The 19863-nt window shown below is 44.7% G+C and overlaps 1 protein-coding gene across 1 annotated transcript in view; it reads left to right on the forward strand.

Annotated features, from left to right (window-relative positions):
• ZNF365 (zinc finger protein 365) overlaps positions 1-19863 on the forward strand; it is a 54589-nt gene that overhangs the window by 4997 nt on the left and 29729 nt on the right. Inside the window, exon 2 of the mRNA XM_089683206.1 lies at positions 8360-9094. Coding sequence (XP_089539332.1) covers positions 8360-9094 — 735 coding nt within the window. The remainder of the gene's footprint in view (positions 1-8359; positions 9095-19863) is intronic.

The following is a 19863-nucleotide window of genomic DNA, read 5'->3' on the forward strand; positions in this document are numbered from 1 at the left end:
ACTTTGTGCATTGCAATGCATGTGTTGTCATGTGTTTACTTGCATTGAGTTAAACAGCCCACTTAAAATGGAGAGGTTGGAATGTGCAGCACAGTGTACAGTATCTCCCAGAATTGAATACACCCCTCACATTTTTGTAAATATTTTATTCTATCTTTTCATGTGACAGAAGAAATGACACTTTGCTACAATGTAAAGTAGTGAGTATACAACTTGTATAACAGTGTAAATTTGCTGTCCCCTCAAAATAACTCAACACACAGCCATTAATGTCTAAATCGCTGGCAACAAAAGTGAGTACACCCCTAAGTCAAAATGTCCAAATTGGGTCCAAATTGTCAATATTTTGTGTGGCCACCAATATTTTCCAGCACTGCCTTAACCCTCTTGGGGATGGATTTCACCAGAGCTTCACAGGTTGCCACTGCAGTCCTCTTCCACTCTTCCATGACGATATCACGGAGCTGGTGGATTTTAGAGACCTTGTGCTCCTCAACCTTCCATTTGAGGATGCCCTACAGATGCTCAATAGGGTTTAGGTCTGGAGACATGCTTGGCCAGTCCATCACCTTTACCCTCATCTTCTGTAGCAAGGCAGTGGTGGTCTTGGAGGTGTGTTTGGGGTCATTATCATGTTGGAATGCTGCCCTGCGGCCCAGTCTCCAAAGGGAAGGGATCATGCTCTGCTTCAGTATGTCACAGTACATGTTGGCATTCATGGTTTCCTCAATGAACTGTAGCTCCCCAGTGCTGGCAGCACTCATGCAGCCCTAGACCATGACACTCCCACCACCATGCTTGACTGTAGGCCAGACACACTTGTCTTTGTACTCCTCACCTGGTTGCCGAGAGTGAGAGCGATAACACCAAATGTAACACACCTGCTCCCCATCCACACCTGAGACCTTGTAACACTAACAAGTCACTTGACACTGGGGAAGGAAAATTGCTAATTGGGCCCAATTTGGACATTTTCACTTAGGGGTGTACTCACTTTTGTTGTCAGTGGTTTAGACATTAATAGTTGTGTGTTGAGTTATTTTGAGGGGACAGCAAATTTACACTGCTATACAAGCTGTACACTCACTACTTTACATTGTAGCAAAGTGTCATTTCTTCAGTGTTGTCACATAAAAAGATAGAATAAAATATTTACAAAAATGTGAGGGGTGAACTCGCATCTGGGAGATACTGTATATGAAAATGGAGTAGGCTGTATTTTCACACAATACACAGGACACTGTGCATTGTACTGCTTTTCTAAGGTGTTTTGGGGTAACACTGCAGCAAAGCATAGCACGCAACTTGCACTATCATGCATTGCTGCAATGTGCACAGTGACTCGCGCTTTACCGCAGCACAGTGGTTTGAGTGGACCCTAAGTTACACAACTAGCATGAAATAGTGATTAACTTTTCACAATTGCACAATATATCAACTGTATGTAATTGCCATTACATGTTACTTGTGTAGTTTACATCATGGAGAACCATTTGTTCTATCCTTTGGCAATTGATTTTAACTCTTCACATTAATTATTGGTGATCTTACATTCATGGCTGAGTTAGTAAAAGTAGCCCATGTAGCTTAGATAGGTAAAACTATTCTGTGGTTGTATTTAGAGACAAACTCAATCCAGATTTGTTTAGTTTTAAAAAAAATTGGGAGAGAAATACAACTTCTGTCAGGTTTTTGTATTTCAGTCTATGAGTCCATTATTATTACATGTATTTCATAGCATCAACAATGTGCACAGCATTTTACATATTGAACATTCACAGCAGTTCCAGCCCTCAAGGAGGTTTCAATCTAAAGCTGGCCATTCACTGATAGAAAATCGGCTGGTTCATCAGGGACCGGCCAAATTTTCAGTGGTGTGTCACTGTCCCTGCTTGACAGAAGATGATTGATCAACTTCTGTCAAAGGGACGTGTTGGAAATGTTTTCTTGATCAATCAGTGTAGGTCCTGCTGTCAGAATACGTTGTCCCGGCGGAGGAATTCCTCCATTCACCTTGATAAGCCCACAGGCAAAAAAAAACAAAAAACAAACTAACCATTTATGACCAGCTTTAGGTCCCTACCTCACATACACATACATACATACACATACTAGGGTCAGTTTAGACGAGCCAGTTAACCTACCAACATGTCTTTGGCGCATGGGAGGAAACTGAAGTACCTTGAAGAAACCCACGCAAGCACAGGGAAAATGTACACTAAGCCACTGTGCTGCCACATTAGGAAGACTTTCTATCCCTTCATGTCCGTTTGACACTCATACAAGAAATTATGGGTTTACCCATGGCAGAAAGGCAAAAAGCATTTCCAAAAGTTCTAACAGTCGAGGAAAGTGGAAAAATAGTGGAGTCCGCAATGTGTATAAAATCAATTACAGCACACTTGAAAGCTGATGTCTCTGCAAGTGAAATCTGTGCATCAGTTTCCATCAGTTTTTCTGCACATATGGTGTGAACGAGCTCTTACTTCTGATCAAACTTTTTTTTTTATTGTGATTTTCTTTTCAGTTGTTTTTCAGAGACTTTCTTGTGATTCTTTTTTTTTTTTTTTATTTTGATTGTATCTTTTTTAATCTTTTTAAAATTAATTTAATCCTCTATATTATGACTGTTTTACTTGTATGTACTCATCAGCTCAGGGGTAGGGATGGATAAAATAATAAAGAATTCAGGAGCCAATTAGACAAACTATGGAGCTGGCATGATCTTTTATGGGACTATACTGTATATCCATTAGCTCCCATATCCATCAGCCAGAATGGTTATTTGCTAAAGATTAATTAATTAATCACAAATTCATATTTGCTCCAGATGACTTCTACTCATAATTGAAATTAGAATCATCTCTTGGGCATTATCAGTTATTCTTAAGAACATTTATTTCTTGATTTGTAGGAGGTGTGGGAACTCGCTTCTTAATGGTAGAGCTTTTAAACGCACACAGCTACTCGCTTTCTTTTAAGGGCCTTTTTAGCCCACTTTTATTTAAATGAAAGTTCAAACAGAAGTTTCCCACACAGGGGTATCGATCATCCACAAAACAACGGTTCAGCCTCCTGGCTTATACTCAGCTTGCTGTCTGTCTCCTGCAGACTTCTTCCCAAAATATGGCACTTGCACACCGCTGGCCTCTAGCACACAGCTAGTCTCTAGCAGCCCCTTGCTGCTTTTGGCTTCCACCTCTCCTAGGTGGAGCCCACCTGACTTCCAGGCAGTGACCTCCCGTCTTCCAAGTGGAGCCCTCCTGACTCCTATCTGCTGGGGTGGAGCCCTCCTGACTCCTATCTGCCAGGGTGGAGCCCAGAACCCTGGTCCTGACTCTATGAAGAGGCCTGCACACACCTGTGCAATCAGTCTCCTGGCCATTCCCAAAACCTGGTCCCAGGATTGGAGATTTCATCCCTCTCAGATCTCTTTGAAATCTCCAGGCTCCAGATCCCAAAACAGACCTTACAAACAAAGGAGGAAAGTGAAAAGCCACTTTCCTCCGTATCAAACCTTTACCCTGGAGCCCCTCAACCTGCCTTGTTGAGAATCCAGGGTGACAGATCGCCACACTGTCACATATCCCCCCCCTTTGTTTTGATCCCGTAGGGGGCAGAACACACAACTTATACCTTCTGGCACCTCTGTGCCAGCTCTCACTTACAGGGGTCCAATCTGGTCTAACCATACCTTTCCTAAAGGGGAACTCTACCCAATGACTCCTTTGGTGTCTCTCCCCAAGCCCCATTGTCACTCTGCTATGGGCTCTAATCAGACCTTGCCTACTCTTTTTCCGGGTGCACTTCCATAAACACTTTCTCTCTTGAAATTCTAACAGGGTCCCCCTGGCCTTTCTATTGACCTTTCTGCCCCTTTGCTTCAGGTTCCAAGGTTTCCTAATACCTCTCTCAGTATTACTGTCCCAAGGCTGTAGGGGAACTATTTCTACTGTATTTGTACCAGGACCACCCCCCTGATTTCTGGTACCATTGGCTATCAAACTTGCATGACTCATTACCACAGCATTCAGTTTACCTTGAACAGATAAATTCCAGTCAATATTACACCTCTCAATATCTTTTCCAGCATTCCTTAGGACAGTGTCTGTAGAGGGCACACACACCATAGGGCAGCCATCACCCACGTGAACCTCACAAAATGCCACTTCACCTGGTGTCATGCACTCTGCAGGCGGCTGTCCCACCATTTTAATTTTTCCTGCACCACTTGGATCTGTATCCAAACCCTGTACAGATGAGCTCTCTTTTGATCCATTTTGCCAGTTTTCACATACCATTGGTTCCTGTATTCCAGATGTCCACTGGTGCAGTAAACACGCCCTTCACTGACAACTGACCAGCACCATCCTGGACCATAGCAGCAGAAATGCTTCCCACCTGGCTGTTAGGAGGTGAAACCTTTTTTGACTCATTTTCCATTTCTCCAAAACATTTCTCATATATCACATTTACAGGTAGTCCAGCAGCATACCCTGATACAACTTTTAACACCATCAACAAATTCAGAAATAAACCACTTTCTTGTTCCCGTTTGATATGTACAGCCAGCCATTCGGTGCTCCGCCTAGTGGTACTCCGCAGTACCAGACCATCTGACCGTGGAGGAGACACCCCAGTATACATTGGTTGTACATTCCAAAGTTCAAGCATCTCCTTTAATACTTTGGTTACAACCCAACCACTTGACTCTAAACCGAAGACCTTCCTGACCATATTTAGGGCACTGGGAACGCTGAGAGACTCACCTGCTGAGACTTGAGAAGTTGAAATTTTTAAAGGGACCTCCTCCAAGCTGGCGATAACCACAGCCTGGTGCTCCACCAGAGCGCTGCCATGTGCTGGGCTCACTCTCAACATCTCAGACTCAGCATCCACAAGCTGCCCCTGATCATTCCCAGTGACAACATCATTTTGACACTCCATGCCAACATCACTTTTGTGGGTCACAGACAAAGTCTCTGCTGTATACACGCCCTTATCTATAGGCTGTTCTATAGATCCTCCTGCTGGCACAGCAAAAACAGTGTCCACCTTATTTTTTTGCATAAAAGCCTCATCTATCAACGAGATTAGCCTTATACCCCAACTATCCCAATCCATTGTATATGTGCTCAATTCACCAGTGCTCCTCAGCACCGATCCATCCACCCAAGGAGACACATAAGAATAGACGGGCTTAGTTGAAGATCCATTGCACAAATCACTCTGGATCACGTCTGACTTGGGTAACACCTGTTTTCCCACTGCAGGTTGCAATACCTCACATCCACCACTTTGCTCTGGTGATACTTCCTGAATTACACACACATTTGCATTTTTCCCAGGCTGCATTAACCCGCTGTTCACCTGAACACTTTCCGTATTGTTAGACCGCACCAACACACTCCTATGACAAGGTGCAGTTCCACTCTGCTCCACCAGAGTGACATCGCAGTTGTCCCGGGCAACCTCCAGCTCCAATACACGGAGAGCCCTGGAGATGTCCAAGGACACCTGTGCTGTCTTACCACCAGTTGCTATGGGAAATGACCCATCTTTAATTACAGCTTTTGTACTGCAAGAGCTCAGGGTTTTCCCAACAGCAGAACATTTAACATCATCAACATCATCAATTGTAGCTCTTGTGGGCTGTACTATCCCACTACCAACCTGTGACTGGTACATATTAGTGACATCACTTTCTTTTTGAGAACCATGCATCGGTTTTACTGTAATTCCTACCTCCCCACTGTACAAGGTACTGCACAGGGAAAAGTCACTTTCAAAAGCACATTCAGTGGCCCAACTAACTGGGGTCACTCCTACATCAGAATGGACAGTCTCATAACCAGTCCTTCTCAACATGACAGTCCCAGCCATGGTTTTATCACACACAGCCTTACCCACCACAGTAGTAGGTGTCGCCATCTTCATTTGAGTGCGTCGTCTCATAAACGCATCCTCAACTGCACTTTCCTTGGCAACTTTTCCCTTGCCCCAAGGTGAAGTAACAGACGCCCTCATAGGCTCCATGGACTCTCTGGCACCCCCTGCAGGCCCAACAGGAACTTCCTCCCTGTTGCCAGAGGCGGCCGCCAACATTTTCAAACAAGAATCTGGGCTTGATGTTGTAGACATTTGCCCAGTATCAGCGGTATTCCAGAGTCTGGGACAGGAAAAGATCCCATGCCCCCACTGACCACATTCCAGGCATGGTACATTTCCACTCTTATCTTTGTTGGGACACTGAGCCACATCTCCAGTGCAGCTCCTCCTTCCAGGCACTACTTTTTCTCCGGTCGCCATGGGAGATTGCACTCTCCAAGCAGAACTTTGCTGGCTCTTTCCAACATGCTGTATTGGCTCCTCTTGATACCACTTGCCATGATCCTTATACGACATAGCCCCCTGTACACAGACAGCCCGACTGGCCTCCTCTGTGTTGCTATGGGCCTTCACTCTTGGTCCTGGCCTCTGGTCAGCCCCTCTCCTTGCACATAGCATAGGCTTCTCTCTGCTGGACCAACTCTCAAGCCATGACACATTCACATTTTTCACAACAGCTACTGGTTTAACTGCAGCAGCGTTGCCAGGGCCAACAACACCCCTCTCCCAGGTACGGACATCCTGCAGCTCTCTCCTTGCACTGAAGATTGGCTTGGTTTCCTCTTTAGGTTGGTTCAATGCGGCCAGGTGCCGCTTGCACCAGTCCACAGCAGACTCACTCTTGGCTGGGGCATGCGGTATATAACCCCCTAGCCACAGGGCTCTATCTCTCATCTCAGCAAACATTGCTTTCTTTTTCTGTTTTGACCGCCCCATCTTTGCAGTCATGCACACAGCAGTGTGTTACACAGTTCAACAACAACATGGAACACTGTCTCTTTAAGGCAAAGTCCTTTTCTTTAGCAGGTTCTCCTCACCTGCACACACAGATCGTGCAGCCTTATGCACCAAACACAGTTCATATAACTGATGAACTTACTTCAAATCGCCGGGATCTCCAATTCTGCCCACTGCATCTGCCACCATATGTGGGAACTCGCTTCTTAATGGTAGAGCTTTTAAACGCACACAGCTACTCGCTTTCTTTTAAGGGCCTTTTTAGCCCACTTTTATTTAAATGAAAGTTGAAACAGAAGTTTCCCACACAGGGGTATCGATCATCCACAAAACAACGGTTCAGCCTCCTGGCTTATACTCAGCTTGCTGTCTGTCTCCTGCAGACTTCTTCACAAAATATGGCACTTGCACACCGCTGGCCTCTAGCACACAGCTAGTCTCTAGCAGCCCCTTGCTGCTTTTGGCTTCCACCTCTCCTAGGTGGAGCCCACCTGACTTCCAGGCAGTGACCTCCCGTCTTCCAAGTGGAGCCCTCCTGACTCCTATCTGCTGGGGTGGAGCCCTCCTGACTCCTATCTGCCGGGGTGGAGCCCAGAACCCTGGTCCTGACTCTATGAAAAGGCCTGCACACACCTGTGCAATCAGTCTCCTGGCCATTCCCAAAACCTGGTCCCAGGATTGGAGATTTCATCCCTCCCAGATCTCTTTGAAATCTCCAGGCTCCAGATCCCAAAAAACATACCTTACAAACAAAGGAGGAAAGTGAAAAGCCACTTTCCTCCGTATCAAACCTTTACCCTGGAGCCCCTCAACCTGCCTTGTTGAGAATCCAGGGTGACAGATCGCCACACTGTCACAGAGGATACGGTTCTGGTTAAAGAGTTATGAGGTATGATTAACCACTGAAGACCTATAGGTACCAAGTGACAATAAATAACTCAATAAATTGATGGGTTGCATTTGATTTGAGTCATGGCTACAACAAGAATGCCATGTTAGATTTGACATCGGAACCACATATTGGAAATTCTCTGGGACAAAACATTTTTCACCATATGCACACACATATTGTATATCTGGTGGATTGGGGACCAAGGTTACAGAGGGTGTATGGTTCAAGAAAGGATGAATGATATCTCACCTCCAGTGAGTAAGGTGATTTCAAGTCCTATGATTTATGGTTCTAGCAAGTCAGTGAACAGGAGTGGTCTGCTCTGCCAGTTGTCCCTGTTCATTCAAACAGAGAGAAGGGAGAGATGGAGAAGATGAGCGACTCTTGCAAATGCTGAAATTGGGACACTAATAATTGGATTAGGTTTCTGAGGATTGCTTATGGTGGAACTTGCTGTAATAAGAACACCCTTGAAGGTATCTGGAATCTTGCTGCAGTGAAGGGGTTCATAATGCCAAACTTTAGCCTACTCTTCAATGTGCTCACCGACAGGACACAGTAACTGTTAACCCATGGTTTTATTTGCAATATGCTTAATAAAGTTTTATGTATTTTTTGCAGGTTGACTGGGGTGATGCAACAGAAATCTGAAGGAAATAAGTCCTTGTGGCAGGACTCTGTAAAAAATGGTAACCTATACAAGCCTTTTCGTTGCCCCCAGTGTGGAGAAAGTACTCGTTTCAAAAGCCTGTCCTCTTTGAGAGCGCATATGGACTATATGCATAGCTATGAAGAAAGATATTTTTGGGGACAATCAGGAATTATTTGTTCCTTAAAAGAGACAGAACTTAAAAATTCCACAGATCCTCTTAGTGAAAGCCAGATGGAATCTATTGACAATGCACTAAATCAAAAGAGCACTTCACCCATATTCTGTGACCTAAAGAACGAGAGCAAAAAATCTAACAGTCCCATAGAAATACTATCAGAACGACCTTTACCTCTTGTTAAAAGCTCCTTCTCAGACAATTCAACGAGAAGCCACAATTATATTATTGGTTATCCTGTTACTAAGTTTCAGTTAGAACCACAAGAGAAGTCTGTACTAAATCAGCTTGCTGAAAATGTTGATAAGACCATAGAAAAGAAAATTGATAAACTCAATGAGGAACTTTGCCAGAAAACGTCAGAATTGCTGGAAGTCCGAGCTGCCTTTTTACAACTGTCTCAAAAGAAGCAGGAGGTTCAACGCAGAGAAAGAGCCCTTAGTCGTCAGGTGGATGTGGCTGTTGAGCTGATTGCAATTCTTCGCCAGCGACTAACAGAGTCTGAGCAGGAACTCCAAAGGAAGGAAGAGTAAGTACCTATTAGAAGGTATAAGGGTATCTACTTTTTGGGAGGTTTCCAAGCACTGTGGTTTTTCATGTTCTGTAATTTTTTGTTAAACCATAACTCAAGGGAAAGTCATAATTTCAGCACTTTAATTATATTTGTCCTGCCTCATTTTTGTAACATCAAGCATCAGCCATCTGCAGAGTTTAATACTCTACCCCTTTGAAGCCATGGTAATGGTAGTCACCAATTGTATGGGTGACCATAGGAAAAATGGCGTTGCTGCTAACTTTCTTCTAAGGTTTCAATCACATTTGTTTTTCCCTCAAACTGTCCCGGAACCCCCACCACAGGGTGACAATCAGAACCACTGGAGCATGGTTTCAAGAAAAAACGTAATATGTCAACAATGTGTATTTGTACCCCTTTTTGATATATAAAGTAAACCTCCAGCAAAAAATAAGATAAAAATAAAGAGCATTGTAATATAGATAAAGTAGCAAAACCATCCTTTGCTGAAAATTTTTATCTTCAGTACAGATATTTATGCAAAATAAAGTTTTTTCTGCTGCCTGAATTTAACCACTTCCTATCCAGCCTATAGCAATTTGATGGCCAGGCAAGACTTTCGTCGTTCTGGATGGACGTCATATAATGTCCTCCCAGAAGGAACCTCACGCACAGTAGTGGGGCCACGCTGCAGGAATGATCTGCCAACAGGACGCAGCCGATGATTGATCAGTGTACCAGCCCAGTTTACCCTGTGACCAATCACAGCAGATCACATGACAGTTGTAAACAATGAATGTTAGCTGTAATTGGTCACATGGTACAGACAGGGCCAATCACAGCCCATCTGTACCATGTGATCATCTGTGGTCAATCACAGGTAATCACAACAAAGCAAACTGAATGAATAGATTTCATTCAGTAAAATACTTGCTTATAGCAGTGAAATTCATTGCTATAAGCAGTCATAATATGTTAAAAAAATCCTGATCACTTCCCCAGAGTAGTACAATGTTACTATGGTAACATATTGCTCTGGTCACAGTGAGTTAAAGGAGAAGTACAGCCAAAGCTCTTTTGGCTGCACTTCTCCTGTGGATCACAGGAGTGCAATTCACTCTGCACTCCTGTGACCCGTTTTCAGCTGACAGCTGATGTCACTCAGCTGGTTCAGACCGCAGACTCTGGTGCAGTGCCTGGCTCAGCCTCTCAGCAAATAAATGGGCTTGAAATCTCCCCTCACAGAGCTGCAGATGAATTGCACAGGAACTCACAGCGTGAGGGCTCTTTTACAACATTAAAGCAGGAGATAGCAAAAATCAGGGCGCTGAGGTTAATAGCAAAAACACCTTGTTTAAACCCACAACAGTAAAATCAGCATGCTTATTATACTCACTGTGGAACCTAAGGGGTTAATCCTCTGCATTGTATAAAAGACCGTTTGATCCTGTCTTCTCTGTTCCTCCCCTATTTCAAGCGACCACCTCTTATTTCCAGATAAGACAGACTGAACTGTAGGCATTTGCACATGCTCAGTTTGGTGTGTATTGCTAGAGAGGTTTTTTTTTTTTCTTGGTGCATGTGATCAGAGCCACAGCACAGGGCCAATCAGCACTGTCCAGACAGAGGTCAGGGGCTCTGCATCCTCCTAGAGCAGAAATAAATCTCCTCCTACACGCTTTAGCTAGTGCTGGCCTGGACACAGATAAGAGTCACAAGACTTCTCTAACTTCCGATGAGAAAAGGTATTTAGCAGTTTATATTTACTAAAATAATTGCACTTCCATGTTTTGTGTACTGTTGGAGACCAGATATCATGGATGCAGGGTCCTGGGTTTAGTAACACTTTAAAAGCAGCACACTTACTGTACATGTCAGAAATCATCAGTCCACCAGTCGAAATCATCAATGACACAGCAGGTTGAGCCGCTCAGCTGGTACACAGTAATGGACGGGCACCAGGATTGCAGCAACAGGGGCTCCAAAGGGCGAGCAGGTAGTGTGGATAAAAAGAGCTGGCAGCATCTCCATTCGCACTGTGAAGATGACAGCAGTCAGAATCCTTTGGTGATGTGGGGGAGGGGGGCAAGTATAATGCGTTTCAAGGGTTTCAACCCTCTTTTTCAAATGCATTTGAGGACAATGACAATGCTGCTGTCTGCAGTGTCTTGTACTCATTCCTCCAGAGTGGTGTCTAATACAGGAGGTGTGTTACTGGCCACATCACCAGATGAAAACAAAGGGAAAAAAGCCAAAGAAAAGAAAACCAATGCAGCCACCACATCTAATGATTGGTAATCCTGCAATATGTTACATTTTTGGTTTTGGGCTTAACACTGCTTTAGTCCTCATGCACACTGGACCTGTTTTTGGCTTTTGATGTTTTTTCTATAGCTAGTAAATCCCCCAGCATGTTATCCTATGTGTCCATGCACACATAGACTGTAATCAACATTTTTTGACTGGAAAAAAACCCAGGACTAGTGAGTTTCTAGAGGAGTTTTTTAGCTGTAAAAACACTCTAATGTTGAAAAATGTGGCAAAACGTGGTAAAACACCGCAAACCGGCGTTTTGGGACTTTTTTGACCACAAAAACTTGGTAAAAACGCAAACGATGGAAAACACGGCAAAACGCCGCTAAAAGCTAATGCAAAAACGGTAAAAAAATCTGAAAAACTCACGTTTTTAACGTGACTTTACACAGCTAACGTTAGCAGCATTATCAAAATGTCCAGTCTGCATGGAGTCTTAAAAGGCTGACAGAAGTGAAAAAGCCTGAAAAAAGAAAATACAACCCAATGCAGGTTCAGAAAGCTGCAATTTAATTAATGTTTGTTCTTGGGCTTAGATCAAATTTAATGTCTACATTTTGTGTTTTCAATTAGTAAAAACTGTTTGTTAATCAAATATTACAGTTTCAAGAGCAAAATTACTATTAAAAACACAACTTTTTGCTCATTGATGAATCGAGGCAAATTATCACAGGTAATAACATAATTTGGTATACCTCTTTCCATTATAATATCACATCTCATGGCTTAAAGAATCAGGTTATGGGTATAAAAGCACAAGCCGACATAGTACACCTGATTTAATTATGTATTAAAAACCTAAAATAACAGATCTGCTATTATAATCATGATTTTATAATTTACTGGAAAAGAGCACTGAATTTAGAGAAACTAGAATATATGAGAATTTCATCTGCCAAGACAAATGTTTTCCACTGTAAGTGCTATGACATACAGAAGATGAAGAATAAAATAAATACTGCAATTCACTGTGTTCTTTCTGAGATGTCTGTTATATTTCACTTACATAACATTAATATTGCAATTTCTGTGATATGAGTCACTGGAAATTTTTTAAAGCTCTTAAAGCATTCTTTGGTTAGAGTTAACACTATTTATTGGGGAACAGAGGAATCTGCAGTATACTGCATGGCAATTGTATAACATAAAATACAATTCTACAGAGGATTGACATTTTATAAATAAATCACATTTAGGATAACAACATTGCTGATGTTTTAGGAAAATATGGATGGTTGACACATTATTTTGGTCCACGACAGCACATATTTTAAAGGGTGTTTGCACTCTCTTAAAAAGTGATAGAATAATTTCATACCACTTTAGTGTGGTACAGTAGATCTTGGTGCCCTTAATTTTTGTGGCAGGCAGGATTGGTCTTTGGCAGGGAGGTGAGTATGCAAAAAAGGGGTTAGGTTAGTGTTCTGGTTTGAGTTAAGGGGTCCTCTACGTATCCATAAGCTGTAGTTCAAATGTTTATTGATGTGATCACTTCACAATTAGTGCAAGTTCAATGTTACCAGACAATGCAGGAGCTCTTCATCAGGCTAGTGATGTCAACACATTACATGCTTGACAAGAAGTCCTGTGTGGCTTCAAACTGTGCACATGAGGATTTTAATTTGGAATGCTGTATTAAGCATGCTGACAACTGCATTTCAGTACCACACAAACCTTGAACATTTCCAGGGCATGTGAAGGAGATCTCCATGATCTCTTTCACTTCTAGTGCATGTAGGGACTCCTCACTTCCCAAAGTCTAAAAGTAATTTTGGTATATAAAGATGCACACACATAATATTACAGCTATGACAACCTTTGCAACAGTTCAAAGAAACTTTATGGACATTTAGCAACACGTCTTCCCAAGTATCCTCCTCAAAAAATACCCTACCAGCTTGGACCTCACCTTACAGTGGAGCAATCATAAGTATTCCCTCAGCAGTATCTGATAACAATTTGATATGAAACACTAATGGTACAAGGTCAGTCAACTAAATTGAAAATAGTAGTGGGTACTCATACCCCTCCACTCCCACCATGACCCACTAGCTCAAATTGGACTTTAGATTATACAACTTACATAGACACATTTAGCTTACCATCCTCTTTGGTTCTCTTTTGGTCCTTGTGTGCACTCTCCTCCTCCCGTGACCACCTGGGCACCTTTGGGTCTACGAATGGGACTGATTTTATATTTGGCTGATAAATAGTTGTTTCACCATCCATTTACAAGTCTTGATTCCAGACCCTGACGATTCTTTGAAACCCGTTGAGCTTTCCCATGTGCAGTTAGTACAATATGGTTGGATGACTTGATATTTGATGCGGGAATATGGAGAACAGATATTGATTTTTTGATTGTATGTAACGATGTATCGGGAATCGCTTTTATATGTTGATGTTTTAGAATTGTTTGCATGATTATCTATGCACAAGTGTGTGAATAATTAAAGCTGCAAGCATTAAGTGAAACATCACTTGAAATATACTATATAAAAGAGTAAATGCGGTGCTATCACCAAAAATACATCTGTAAGTAATAACCAATGTCTGTAGTGTGGAAAAAAACTATCAACCAATGATAAACAATAAAACAACAGAATTCCATAAAATCATGAATATAATAGTCCCATACAACTTGTGATGCAAGAATGTGCAAGTAGAAAACACCTCCACCATGATGAATCCCCTATGAGCAAACTCTCACCTCTCTGTATTGATCCCCACAACCAAGGTCAATATGTGCTCCAACACCACATGGACTCCTTTCCTTCTTAATCAGCAAGAACTCTGACTCTTAGAGAACCTCAGTGGCTCAGGTGGGTCAGTGGACGATTCATTGTGTATTTACATGTTAAAAGACAATGAGAACCTATATAGTGCTCCCTTTTATGTTATTTAAAAAGGAAGAAGGGAAAGAATTCATATGGTGTTGGAGCATATATTGACCTTGGTTGTGGGGGTCAATTAAGAGAGGTGAGAGTTTGCCCATAAGGGATTCACCGTGAGGGTGGTGTTTTCTACTTGCATGACAAAAATGCCTTGCTGATGTCAGAGAGGAGAATGGGAAGACTGGTTTGAGATGACAGAAGACAGAAAGTAACTCATGACAATCTGAATAAAAACCTCTGAGGAATGTTTCCAACAGCTTGTTGAATCTCTACCACAAAGAATTAGGCAGTTCTAAAGAAGGCAAAAGGGGGGGGGGGGAACCAATAAAAGTGTACCTAATAAAGTGGCTGGTGGGTGTATATTCAGAATTATATGGACTTTGCTGTTTTATTGTTTATGATTGGTTGATAGTTTTTTTCCTGATAAATTGATGATTGATGGAAACACATAGAACTCTGGATTACAGACATTGGTGCTCTCAGATAATTTTTCGGTGATAGCATAGCATTTACTCTTTTATAATGTTTTAGAATTGTTGTATAAATAGAAAATGAAATTCTATTTCTGTCATCCATGTCTTAAAAGACCAGTGAATATCGAGATGGTGTATTATGCATAGTTTTTTGAGATGATGGCACTTCAATTATGTTTTGATCAATTCTGATGTGAACAGAATATGCTGTAAATGTTTGCACTGTTTTATTATGGAACCTTGATGTGATGACCACATATGTTTTTATCTATGTTAATATCAGTCAATCGCCAAGACTGAGTGATCGCAGAGGTGGTGGTGTCGGCTTGCTCCTTTCACCGCTGAGCACCTTCCAGGTCCTCCCTAACCCACCCTCTCTATCCTTCCCCTCCTATGAGGCGCACTGCATCCGACTCTTCTCACCCACCCCCCTAAGGATCGCAGTGATCTACAGACCTCCTGGGTCCATACCCCACTTCCTGGACAACTTCGCCGCCTGGCTCCCCTTCTTCCTCTCCTCTGAGCTACCGACCATCATCCTCGTGGACTTCAATATCCCCATCAATGACAACAACCCGGCCACTTCCCAATTCCTCCACCTAACCTCCTCCTTCGCGCTCACACAGCACACGCAATCCTCCACCCACATCGGAGGGAACAGCCTGGACCTCGTCTTCCCCCACCTCTGTACCCTCAACTAGTTCTCTAACACCCCCTTCCCTCTCTCTGACCACCACCTCATCACGTTCTCCATCTCCGCTTCCCCCAACCCCCCCCCCCAAAAACGCCAAACCATCACCAGCCGCAATCTCCGCAAAATGAACCCGGCCCCCCTCCACTCAGCCGCCGACCGCCTACACAATAGCATCCTCCCACTATCATGTCCTGACATAGCCACCACCTTGTACAACGACTCACTGTCAGCTGCCCTAGACTCTCTAGCACCCCTAACCACACGCATCTTCAAACCTAGGCCACTTCAACTATGGCAGAATGACAGCACTAAACTCCTCAAACGTCGCAGTCGCGCACTGGAGAGACTGTGACGCAAAACCAGGTCCCCTCACGCATTCTCCCTCTACAAATCTGCCTTCCTCACTTACACCTCCTCCCTCCATGCCGCCAAGCAGGCCTACTTTGTTAACCTAATCAACACCCTCTCCTCCTGCCCTCGCCGACTCTTCTCCACCTTCAACTCCCTGCTCTCTCCCCCCCCCTCCTCCACTCAGTACCTCACTCACCGCCCACGAGATTGCCACCCATTTCCGTAACAAGATTGACGATATCCGTAAGGACATTGTCAACTCGCAATCTACCTCCCCACCTAGCCTCCCCACCCCCGTCACCCCTTCTTCTCCCCCCTCCTCTGCCCTCACAACCGCACTGCCCTCCACCTCTCCCAAGGCCCCGCCCACCGTAACCCCCCCTGCACTGCACTCCCTCAGCCCTGTCACTACTGAGGAAGTCATCAAGGTCCTCTCAGAAGCCCGCCTCACTACCTGCCCCCTGCCCCCTGGACCCTATCCCCTCTCAACTCCTCCGGTCACCCCCCTCTTCCCTCATCCGCTCCCTCACCCACATCTTCAATCTCTCCCTCTCTACTGGCGCATTCCCCTCCCCCCTAAAGCACGCACATATCACCCCCATCCTCAAAAAGCCCTCCCTGGATCCCGCAGACCCCAACAACCTCAGACCCATCTCCCTGCTGCCACTCACCTCCAAGCTCCTTGAGCGCATAGTCTACGATCGCCTAAGCGCCCACCTTATTGACAATAACCTCCTTGACCCATTACAATCCGGCTTCCGTCCCCTACACTCCACCGAAACTGCCCTCCTCAAAATCACTAACGACCTACTAAACGCCAAAGCCAAGGGCGACTACTCTGTCCTCCTTCTCCTGGACCTCTCTGCGGCCTTTGACACAGTCGACCACCCCCTCCTCCTTAATAAACTACTCTCCCTTGGCATCAGAGATACCGCTCTCTCCTGGTTCTCATCCTACCTATCCCGACGCTCCTTCAGCGTCACCTACAATGGCGCCACCTCCCTCCCCCTCTCTGTTGGGGTCCCTCAAGGCTCTGTCCTTGGACCCCTTCTCTTCTCCATCTACACCTCCTCCCTGGGCACACTCATACACTCCCATGGCTTTAATTATCACCTCTATGCTGACGACACCCAAATTTACCTCTCCACCCCTCTCCTCACCCCCACTATCTCCGCCCGCATCACTCACCTCCTAAACGACATCTCAGACTGGATGTCGCTCCATTTCCTCAAGCTTAACCTCTCCAAAACCGAACTCCTCGTCTTTCCCCCCCCCCACCCCCCCCCTATCCTATCCATCACCACCACCAACACCACTATCATTCCCGCCCCGCAAGCCAAAGTCCTTGGCGTCATTCTTGACTCGAACCTCTCCTTCCTGCCTCATGTCAAATCACTTACAAACACCTGCAGGCTCCATCTCCGCAATATTGCCAAGATACGTGCCTTCCTCACCGCAGACACCACCAAACTTCTTGTACACTCCCTCATCATCTCACGCCTTGACTATTGCAACTCTCTTCTCACTGGCCTACCCAAGTGCAGGCTCTCCCCGCTCCAGACCATCCTGAACTCAGCGGTCGGACTCATCCACCTCACCACCCGCTCCACCTCTGCCATCCCCCTCTGCCTCTCCCTCCACTGGCTCCCGATTGCCCAACACATCAAATTTAAACTTCTAATCCTGACCTACAAAGCCGTTCATAACACTGCCCCTGACTACCTCACCAACCTGATCCCCAAGTACCACCCTACCCGTACCCTTCGCTCCTCACAGGACCTCCTTCTATCCTCCTCCCTGGTCTCCTCCTCCCATGCACGACTGCAGGACTTCTCCAGGTCCTCCCCTGTCCTCTGGCACTCACTGCCCCAATCCATCCGACTGTCGCCTTCCCTCCCCACATTCAGGCGCTCCCTCAAAACCCATCTCTTCAGGGAAGCCTACCCCACCCTCACCTAACGGCCATTCTCCCTCATTCCTCCCACCACTTCATCCCCCTCAGCCACTTCATTCCCCTCAGCCACTTCCTATTGTTCCACTACCCCCTCCCTCCTAGATTGTAAGCTTGAAAGAGTAGGGCCCTCTTACCCCTCGTACGCTGTCTGTTTTTGTTGTACTGTGCCATGTATTGTCCCCCCTTTTGTACAGCGCTGAGCAAACCCTTTGGCGCTATATAAACTCGATGTAATAATAATAATAATAATAACCTGCTGGCAGTTTCTACAGTACCCCTCTACTTAAGGGCTTGTCTGGGACCGTGAGCAGTGGGAATATACCTAGAGGTTACAGAAAGGGTAACTTTTGCATTGGACATTGCTGTATGTACCAAGAGCTCTGTGTGACGATCGCGGCGTCAGACCCCAGCCCTTCTCTCCAAACTCATGACCGAAGGACTAGCCAATCTAAAACCGCGCTGTCACGTGCGTAACAGTGCCACGCCCAGCTGCACCCTGCACAAAGATTTTCCAGCTAAAGGACCACAACCTGTGTGCCGGCAGCCTGGGAGCGATTGTTACTGTGTCAAGTTAATTACGCAATTAACCCTTCACACTGCCACCACCTCCTTTTTTGTACAGAGAAAGAGGAAACTCGGCAGTATCCGCAATAACCCTCCTTTTTCCTTCCTTCCTTCCTTCCTTCCTTCCTTCCCCTTTTTTCCTTCCTTCCTTCCTTCCTTCCTTCCTTCCTTCCTCTCCTCCCCTTTCTTCCTCCATCCATTCCCTCCTTCCCTCCCTTCCTAACTTCCTCCCTTCCCTCGTTTTCCTTTATTCCTTCCTCCATCCATTTTCTTTCCTTCCTTCCTCCATCCATTCCCTCCCTCCCTTTTCTTCTTTCCCTTCCTTCCTCCATCCCCTCCCTTCATTCTTTTCTCCCACCCCTTCTTCCTTTCCTCCCCTTTCTTCCTCCATCTATTCCCTCTTTCTTCCTTCCTTCCTTCTCTCCATCCATTCCCTTCCTTCCGATATAAGGGGGTACAGGTTCTGTTTATTCATCCCAATCTAATGACAGCCCAACATATACTAGTGCTCTCTGTTCACTCCCTTCTGACACTGTCCACTGCCCCCATGCCATTTTTTTAATAAAAATTACAAAATTCTGACACCCACGCCATTGCTCTACTGACACCATCCACTGGCCACCCAAAAGCATTTTGAAAAAAATGATAAAAATAATAAAAGTTTAATTTGTACAAAAAAATAATAAAATTGTAAAAAAAAAATAATAATACTAATAATAATGAAGAACTACTGACACCATCCTACTCATACTACCCACCGCCATACACTCCGCACTCCTCTCCCTGTACATACTACTCGCTGTCATACACACCACACTGTACATTTCCTATTTAACATTACCTCATTCTGCACTATATAAGTAATCTTAGACACTATTTAACCACACCCCTTTTAAGCCATGCCCAAGTTTTAGCCCAATATAAAACACACCCCTCCTCTCTCATCCCTTCCTCTCTCACTCCTCCTCTCTCTCTCTCTCACCCCTCCTCTTTCTCACCCTCTCACTCCCCTCTCTCTTTCACTTCCCCCACATGGCAGCCATCTTTAAACCTGGAAGTGCCCAGTGGCTTCTACGGAAAGAAGCCGGGAACATTCATGCAGGCTTAGCTGCAGTAAATATTTGAATGCCCCTTCTATGCAGCTGAGCTGCAATATGTAGGTAGGGTGTTGTGTGGGTGTGCTTGAGTGTAGGCGGGGGCACAGGGGGCCCCATTATCTCTTACTGGCCGAGGACCCCATGAGTTGTCAGTCCGCCCCTGATCGGAATTGTAGTTGGCGTAGCTTAGCAATGAAATAAGACAAAGTCAGCCCCATAATCAAAGTGAGACTTGATCAGAAACTGTACAGTACAGGTTTACTTTAAATACTTTGGCCGTACAACACTAAGAATGACCAAATACTTACAGGTCTGTTTTAATAATTTTTCCACCCAAGATTCACAGGAGCTGACAGGGGAGAGAGCTGTATTGTTTACTTACAGTTCTCTCCCTCCGTTGGTAATGCTCCGCGATCACCGGGTGCCAATGAGTAATCACTGGAA

This window comes from Staurois parvus, unplaced genomic scaffold, assembly GCF_062004578.1.
Source record: "Staurois parvus isolate SC_StPar_1 unplaced genomic scaffold, SC_StPar_1.0 ptg000303l, whole genome shotgun sequence".
NCBI lineage: Eukaryota > Metazoa > Chordata > Amphibia > Anura > Ranidae > Staurois > Staurois parvus.